We start from the raw sequence: 8,823 nt of genomic DNA on the forward strand, positions 1-8,823 counted from the left end.
AAAGAAATGAGCTGCCATATTAATATCAGAAGCTTTAATTGTACAACTGTAGTACATTAATTTCCCAATATATTTCAAAGTTAAACATTGAACCTCTCCTGTAACCCCCAAGATTAGTCCAAGGTCACAATTCCACGATTTAGAATCTATCCTTTCTAATTATAGGATTGTACTTGTAGCACTGTAGTTCTTGAGAATAAGATTTTAAACATTTTCGCTACATATTTCAATGTTAAACTTTAAACCCCTCATGGGGCCCAAAGTATCAATCGACGATTTCAACAATATTTGAGGATGCTTGCATAGTAATCTCACAACATGTAGCTTGCAGTTTTTTAGAAAAAAGAATTTTAAACATTTTCCCTATAAACCGGGATTTCTATCTGTTATCTCACAAATTGTAACATTGTAGTCTTGAGAAGAAGATTTTTGAACATTTTCCCTTATACGTATAAGGGAAAATGTTAAAAAATCTCTTCTCAAGAACCAATCTGATTAAAATCAGATCCTTTGATCCGCTCACTTAGATTGTGTAGCGATCTAAGTGAGCGGATCAAAGGATCTGATTTTAATCAGATTGCTCAAGAACTACAATGTCCCTCGTATATGTTTAACTTTGCGGATGTGGGTTATGTATTTTTTTCCTGATATAATCGCTACTTTCATAATCTGCATTAATAATCAAAGACAGCATTTTATTGTTTATATTTACATCTTTTTTTGAACAAATTAATAAATTGATCGTAAAAAATAATTAAAATTCACTATAAAATTACTGTCAATGTACATCAGAACGTTAGCTAAAAGAAACTGCCAAATCGTCTCCAAAAGGAATTTGAGTCTGACATCATTCATGATTATTTCGTGCAGACCGTGATTTTTCTTACGTCGTTGTAGGTTTCCACTTTTGACCAATCAATAAATGGGGCGTGTAGATTTCAGTCTATCTGTTTCTATAGAGCTATCATTTAACTATAAGTTTCCGTAAGCAATTGAAGGAATCATGTTCGGTAGTTGTAAATATATAATTAACTAAGGGGTAAACTATATCACAGAAACAAGTGCCTGTGATACCAAAGTAAAGAGTTATATGTAAAGTAATTCCACAAATATTTGAAAATGGTATTTGAAGTTTTTTTATTACATAAATTATATGACGATCAATGTTGTATGAGGTACGTTGTTTAATTGTCAAGAATACAAATCGGGTTATCGTACACCATTTGTAAGTTCACTTTAGGTCCAATGAGTGTTCGGATGTCGTCAATTTTGTACTTGATCATGGTGGGCCTGTAAAATAAGGGAAAAACGATCAAAATATTTCATAAATGGCTGTCCTCATCTGTTCCAGTGGTTGTTTCGTTTTCACTTTATGATCAATTCACAATTATCAGTAGATAACCCTTCTGTTAGATTTAATAATATATATGAGTACCTTTCAAGTGATAAACCCCAGGCTATCACAGACACATTTTCTGGAAGTCCCATGGGAAGTAACATTTCAGGTCGGAAAATACCAGAATTTCCAATTTCTACCCACTTTTTAAGTCCTAAAAGAAAGGGAAAATGTTATATAAAAGACCATATACCGTAATCAAATACATATAAGCAAGTAAAAACTCTATTGCTACATGTCTGCCTGGCTATTCAGATTAAAAAATTCATGTTATGTCCACGTTGAATAGATATATTGTCATAAAAGGTCCTTGGGTGTAGAGGTAGTTAAGATACAAACTAAAAATAAAATAATTTTACCATTTAAAATCCTTATACTATCAGGTGAAACATATTCTAAATTTTATTATCCTTAACCCTCTAAATGTACAATGTATATGTATTATTTATACAATATTAAATATTGGGATTAAATTCCATGTGCAAGAAAACTGGTAATTACATGTATTTAAACATTGGAAATATATATCTTTTACCTTCATGGTAGCTGAAGATTTCCATGCTGGGTTCTGTATAGGGGTTGTAGGCAGGTTTGAAGCGCAGTTTAGTGATGCCCAACTTTTTGAAGAATTCCTGTATGATTCCCATGAGATCTCCGAGTGTGAGTCCATAGTCTGCCACGGAACCCTCGATCTGGTGGAACTCTGCTAAATGTGTGTCATCAACATTCTCATTTCTGAACACTCTGTCTATTGAAAAGTATTTCACTGGTTTGAACTCTTTCTGCAAAAAAGAAAATTCACAAGAATAGCTAAAGTACAGTGTAGTATAGGTTTTATTACATGGGGTCATCCTTTTATTTGCTGTATCAATGTTATCATTTTGTTAAAATGTACAGAGCTAATTTGATTTTTCAGTCCAATGATTTTTGGACATGCTCATCAAAAAAATTAAACCCTCCTCTCCCAAAAAATAGTGTCGTAAAATTCAATCCAATAAATTACTTGTTTCCTCAATTTTTTAAAAACAAAAAGAGTTATAAAAATGCTTTGAATGTTGCTGGGGATAGAAAAAACTTTGCTATGTCTTTGCAGTCACTATATCCATGTACCGGTATGTAAAAATAAAGTTTACAACATTTTTAACTAACCTGTTGGGCCAATTGGTATAACATTCTGGCTGAGTTTGCTGTTGTATGAGTTCTTAAAATATTCTTCTCAGCTTCCTCTATCTTCCAGTCCACTTTATACCTTTAAAAACATAAACATATGTACTACTGCAAACACAACTATTTTCAGATGGGTACAAATACTGTAAGTCGTTTTAATTCCACGATGTTAAAGTTTCATGATTTCTCAAAAAGTACCAATCACAATGGTTTTAATTTCACGCTCCAAAAAACCAATTGATCAAAGTATAAGCATTAACATGTTTTAAAAACTTTTGTTAGTATTTACAATGGGTTTAATTTTGCGGGAAAATGATAAATCGCGATCATGGTGAAATTAAAACCATCGAGATTATATGCCAATTTACAGTATATAAACTACATATTCTCTCTAGCACACACAATGCTGTTTTATGTTCTAAATAACTCTATTCCAATTGGCCACCATTTGTACATTTGGTCTTACCCTTGTGAACCATGTCCTCCTTCCGAGTGGATTTGTTTTACTCGATATAAATAATCCATTGGAAAGTCCTTGGCAACTCTTGGTTCTGTGAAACAATAAACATACTTTGGTCATTCAACCAACTGTTTTATGAGTTCATAAACACAATTTTGGTACATTGATGGTGTCTATTTTTGTAATAAGTGTACAGTAAACACACTTGCAGCAAACGGGCATAAAACAAATTCATATTAAAAGCAGTCACTTTCATTTTCCTAATTTTAAAAATGTCTAATGAACTTATAAATCAACAAATTCTGTTGATAATGAATCAAAATTGCTTGTCATGGCGCTTTGCTATAATCATGATTTGCTATTATTAATATTCTGCAGAAGTTATATCAAGTACAAAGAGCATTTTTGAGTAGTCCTGACCTGAGATGAAGAAGGTGTCATGTGCGTCCCTGGCCGGGTGTTGTTGGGGTTGGAACAAGGAGTCAAAGTTCCAGAAGCAGCTCTCCACAAAGTTCTGTGTGGGCATCTCCGTGAACCTTCAAACAGAACAATACTGAAATCAAGCTAATAATTTTATCAAAAGAACCACCTAACTAACTGCTAAGTTTTATACACATTTAATTCAGTTTATATCAATATAAAAAAAAAGAAATCTTTGAGGTTGAAAATTTTTTCATCAGTTTATTCCAATATTTAAAATGTGCCGGTCCTGTTAATTACTCAAAATTTCAATATTTCTTCTTTTAGAAAAAAGCTAGAGCGATTTTTGCCATGCAATCTTTAAAAATGAACAACACATTGTAGTTTTTTTTTTTTTTTTTTAAAGAAATCCTTGTGGTTCCTATTTCCTGGAAATAATAATTAAAACTGTGCGTTTAGTGGAATTCTAACCCCTGTGGTATATTCAAATATAAAGGAACTGATAAAGTTCCATAACTGATGAAATACTAAACCTATAGATACAACCATGCACATACCCCATTTCAAGGAAGATCTGTCTGTACTGGGCCCTGACCTTGAGCAGGGGGTGAAGGTGACCTGCTGCAGGGGGCACCCCAAGGGCGTCAAAGTTGTACTCTTTGAAGGTTTTAGTTTTCCAGGATCCACTAAAGATTTATTATATTAATACAGACAATAATCACAGGTAAATTTTGTTCATTAATTTATACATTTGTCAATGAAAAGTGAAAAAGTAAACAGTTAATGTTTTGGTAAGGCATTCAACTGATTCTACACATTATATACATGTATGTGTAACTAATTTAATCAAGTCTTATAATGTCATATTTTAGGCTTATCTAATACAAATTAATTCTATATAATTCTATCAATTTAAATTGTATTAATGTAAGGTTAAGAAAATAATTTTACCTCTGTATCATTTCAGGAGTCAGGTCAACTTCAGCCTTACTAATGGACAAAGTGAAGTTATCTCCCTTGGAGACTTTATATCCAACTTCTTTCCTGTGAAAATAAAATAAAAAGTAGTTTAATAGAACAAAATTTAACATAGATACAAACACCAGTATGATTTTTTCCCAAATAATAGTCATCAAAAAACCAGTTTATCACCTATAAATCGCAAGATAAAGTTGTCTCAAATAAAATAAAAGTTGCATAACGGTAACTAATAATTTTTTTCTCTCCAGTTTTGATCATCTTCATTAAGGAAGAATCATTTTATCCTAAGGAAGAGTCATCATTTTATCCTAGTAATTCATAAAAGTTCCTGTTCAATACACTTTTATCAAGTTCCTGACTTCCATTTACAGAGAAATAAGACTAACACTTCTGTGATGAGTTTCCTCTTCTTGAAGTCAGCTTTTTGGTTATCTGGTATGCTTCCTGAATCTTTTGCTGCAAACTTCAACATGCATTCTTGGACTGCATCTTTAATAGAGTCAATCTGAAAGCAGACAATACTCTTAATAAATGTACATGAAATATAATAATTTTAAAATAGCCACACACACAAAAAGAAAATATAGCCTATATTGTAAACAGATCTAGACGAAATGTCTTTGGTACAAGATTTTTCTGATAGAAATTTAGAGTGAAGAATATCTTAGAATTTCTTGATAAACGAGGGTTGTCCCAAAATAGCGTAGACAAGTGGCGTTATTCAGTTAATCGAAGACAAAAGAAGATGAAATGTGTGCCACAAAGGGTTCAAGAAATTTGTATTCAAATAATGTTTTAAAATCAAATATTGTTTGAGATTAAATTAGTGAAATGAAAGCAAGTTAGATCAGAAATTCGACATGCGGCGCAATGTCAAAAACAAAAAGTTAAAATCAACATAATGAAATGAAAATTGCGAGGAAAAGTACTTTTCGAATGAAAAAATTCAAATACAGCATACATTGATATTTGATAATAATTCTATTAGTTACTTAGAAAATGTTTTGGCTATAACAAAACTTTTAAATATTTTATAGCGCGTTTTGTGACAAGTTGAAAAGTTAACTCGTAATAAAATGACGATGTCAGCGTTTAACGCGGCGCAGCAGTAACTAAGACCATGAAATAAATCCTAAGCGACTTTGGAAGTAAACGAAATTAACAAAATCGATTAAAAATGCATTTTTTGAATAAATAGTTAAGCAACATTAAAAATATTTGAACAAATATGATGACAATAAGTGGAAAAAAGAAACCCCGAACGATATCAATGGACGTCAAAATGCTGAACGACACATTTCGGCAAGACGGACGTTAGACAACAAGTAATACAGGGCAAGTTTGGAGCCGACAGATCGTTTGTACTAAGAAAATATTAAAAGAAAAAACAAAACTAGAAACACATGTTGAATGTGTACTCAGGTTACTTTTTCAAAGATAATATATATATATAAGACTTTTTCGGAAATAAAACGTAAATGTTATCGTAAACGATGTGGAGGGTTTAGCAACAACGTAAAACTGGAAATTTTCAACGTCGCACATTGCGCCGCCTGACAAAACTTGTTGTTACTAATTATTCATTTTCTCGAGAAATAAATAAAGTACAGATTTGAATTTTTCAGTATTGTTTGCCAAAGAGTCATTGAAGAAAACATAGAAGTCTAATGGAATTGCAGTGAACAGATTATAAATTATGTGTCCTGTCTACGCTATTTTGGGACAACCCTCGTATATTATGGTATAATAAAATGTAAGTATAAAGGTGCTGTCAAGCGATGCGATTTTTCAATCAATTTTCAATCAATAAAGCCTATATAATACATGTATTATCATTGTACAGGAAAAGTCATTGTGACATCAGATTCTCACCAGAGAGTTGATTGAAAATCGGATGCTCATTTAATTTTCAATCGACTTTCAGACTTTGCTTTCGACTTAGACCGTCACACAGTACGATTTTAGTCACTAAAATATCGCATGTGAGAATCGGATGGAAAATTGCAAAATTTTTTAAAAGAGAGTCAAATGAAAGAAGGAATACACTAGTTAGTCTCAGGCATGTTACTACTGTAAACCTATTTTATTTAGCATTTATGATATTTGGTGGAAAATGATTTCTCACCAGGTTAGCATGGATTTGATTTAGCACATTTCTGAATACCCGTTTATCTACAATGTAATACGTTTACAGTACATGTATTAAGACATGTAACCCGGAAAAATTATATTCTCTCTACAGAAAAAAAACAGGTGTACAAACCTGTCAGGCTTGTCTCACAGGTCAGTAGGCTAATTTACATGCATGCACACTATTAAAAACAGACCTGCTCTTGTACAAACTAGTCCGTCAGATACACACACACACAGCCACTGTAGTCTAAACAAACCTTTTTGAATACTTTGGGTCCACCCTCACAACTTTTATCCATCGCTACCCAGCCAGCCTGCATTGCTTTACTAAAACCTATTTTTGCATTTGGAACACTTTTCTAAAAAGAAAGAAATAGATGTAATTAAAAATAAATTTCTAGTAGATCATAGAAAAGGAATTTAATATTCATAAATCCTACTTATATAAATTAACCAGGATTTTATAACGGATAAGTAATAAATACACTTTATGTTAAAAATAAGTTCATTTTTTCAAATATCATTGTAATAAAACTCCTTTATTTACTTATTTCATCTCTTATGTTATATCCATAGGGAATAATGCATGGCAAAATCTGTATCACATCCCATATCACTGAGACTCCAATATCAGCCAGAGGGCTTATATTGGTCGAAGGTTGACATGGGATGTGATAAAGATTTTGACATATAATGTTGTTTTTCTTATAATATTTGAATTTAGAAAACAAGTTTTTTATTTTCACGTTGAAAAAAAACCTTTCAGGCATTTAATCACCATCTTAAAACCGCATATTTTTGATGTTCAAATGTATTGTGACATCATCTATACTAAAAATGTTCAGATCTCGACGCCAAAGTTTCGACTTCAGTAGGGATGGGACGATCCACCGTTGCATTACAGTATTTATTTTGAAGATATGTGAATTGATACATTTACCATTAATACAACGATACCTAAGCAAACTATTTTTTATTTTCAAAAAATATCCGAGCTTCATATATCAGCTACTTTTAGTCTGCGCACCTAATATGAAAGTACAAAGATAACGGAAAACCTCGTAAAGTTGTCAAAACTGTTAGGAAGCTAAATCTGGAGTGTGGAAAACTTTTGGATTACTTGTTTATGAAAAAGTAGTGTATACGAGACTTAGTAATTTGTAAATTGTGCAACGCTCATTTTAAATATAATAAAATAACTTTGGACATGCGGAAATACATCGATTGAATAAATTTTAAGCCCTTATTCATGTTTTCATTTAGTTGCGATGTATTGTGATATGATGATTAATGTATCGCATCTCATGTATTGTGATATGTACCGAATCGGTTAAGTACAGTATCGTCCCAGCCCTAGACTTCAGATATGCACAGAAAAAGAGAATAATATCTAAGGTAATTCAAATAAAAAGTGCAAAACAAGTTCTGGAAAGGTGTAATAAAGGGTAAAATAAAGGGCGATGATAAGGGGTGTGATAAATGCACATGCTACTTTTCAAAGCTTCATATCAGGGGTGCAAACAACCTGTATTTTATACCAAGTAAGTAATAAATGTTTGTATTGGATGCTACCATTATCTGAGCCTGGGGAATCCCCTCTGGTGGTACTGCATTGTACACCCTGGCCTCATGGCTGCCATTCGCTGCGACATCTTTGCCTTCATCTGTTAACTCCCAGTATTTATTTGTGTACTGCTCTACTTTGATAATCTTTAAAATAAAGCAATTCAAATACTTCATAAAATATACAGTCATGAATTGTAAGAAGCACATGGTGAAAACCATAGAATGATTACACACGGCCAAACGTGTATCTATGTATCTTAATATTAATAAAATATCATAAAATAACACTACTCTAGTGTATTGTGGACTAATAATATAGATGTAAATATGTAAAAGTCTTAGTTCGAATTTCCTCTACTTCATGTTTCAGTTATCACGTATATCACATAACTTACAATATGCTCATCGTCTTTTTGTAAAAACAGCAATTTTATAAACTTTATCACATATATATGCAAAGTAAAAAGATTATTTTAGAAATATATTGCACATATGGCACTGGTGTCATGTTGCATCATAACCGGTTTGAAACGAAAGCTAAAAAAATCTTACATCGCCAAGTGACTGTAGACTCTTAACCGCCCCAACAATCTTTTGATGATCCTCCTTAATCGATTGTGATAACTTTAGTGTGTCTATTTCACCTTGTTTGTCGACTTCTGTCAACACTACTTGTGACAAGTCGGCCATGCTTGTGTTT

At 32.1% G+C, this 8,823-nt stretch overlaps 1 protein-coding gene across 1 annotated transcript; it reads right to left on the reverse strand.

Moving 5' to 3' along the window:
- Positions 1-1,112: 1,112 nt before the first annotated feature.
- Positions 1,113-8,813, reverse strand: LOC105328734 (phenylalanine--tRNA ligase alpha subunit). The gene is made up of 12 exons (XM_011429730.4): positions 8,676-8,813; positions 8,130-8,267; positions 6,815-6,916; positions 4,811-4,929; positions 4,395-4,487; positions 4,001-4,129; positions 3,444-3,559; positions 3,030-3,114; positions 2,546-2,645; positions 1,932-2,178; positions 1,436-1,550; positions 1,113-1,290 (listed from the first exon to the last, which is right to left on the reverse strand). Exons 1-12 carry the CDS (start codon positions 8,811-8,813, stop codon positions 1,185-1,187), a joined length of 1,488 nt encoding a protein of 495 aa, XP_011428032.3. The 3' UTR covers positions 1,113-1,184.
- Positions 8,814-8,823: the final 10 nt, after the last annotated feature.

This window comes from Magallana gigas, chromosome 7 (assembly GCF_963853765.1).
Source record: "Magallana gigas chromosome 7, xbMagGiga1.1, whole genome shotgun sequence".
Lineage (NCBI taxonomy): Eukaryota > Metazoa > Mollusca > Bivalvia > Ostreida > Ostreidae > Magallana > Magallana gigas.

Coding starts and splice junctions, on each gene's coding strand:
- LOC105328734 (XM_011429730.4), bottom strand. CDS start 8,813: ATGGCCGACTTGTCACAAGTAGTGTTGACAGAAGTCGACAAACAAGGT. Junction 3,115..3,443: donor TGACACCTTCTTCATCTCAG/GTCAGGACTACT, acceptor ATTGTTTCACAG/AACCAAGAGTTGCCAAGGAC. Junction 2,179..2,545: donor TATACCAATTGGCCCAACAG/GTTAGTTAAAAA, acceptor TCTTTTTTGCAG/AAAGAGTTCAAACCAGTGAA.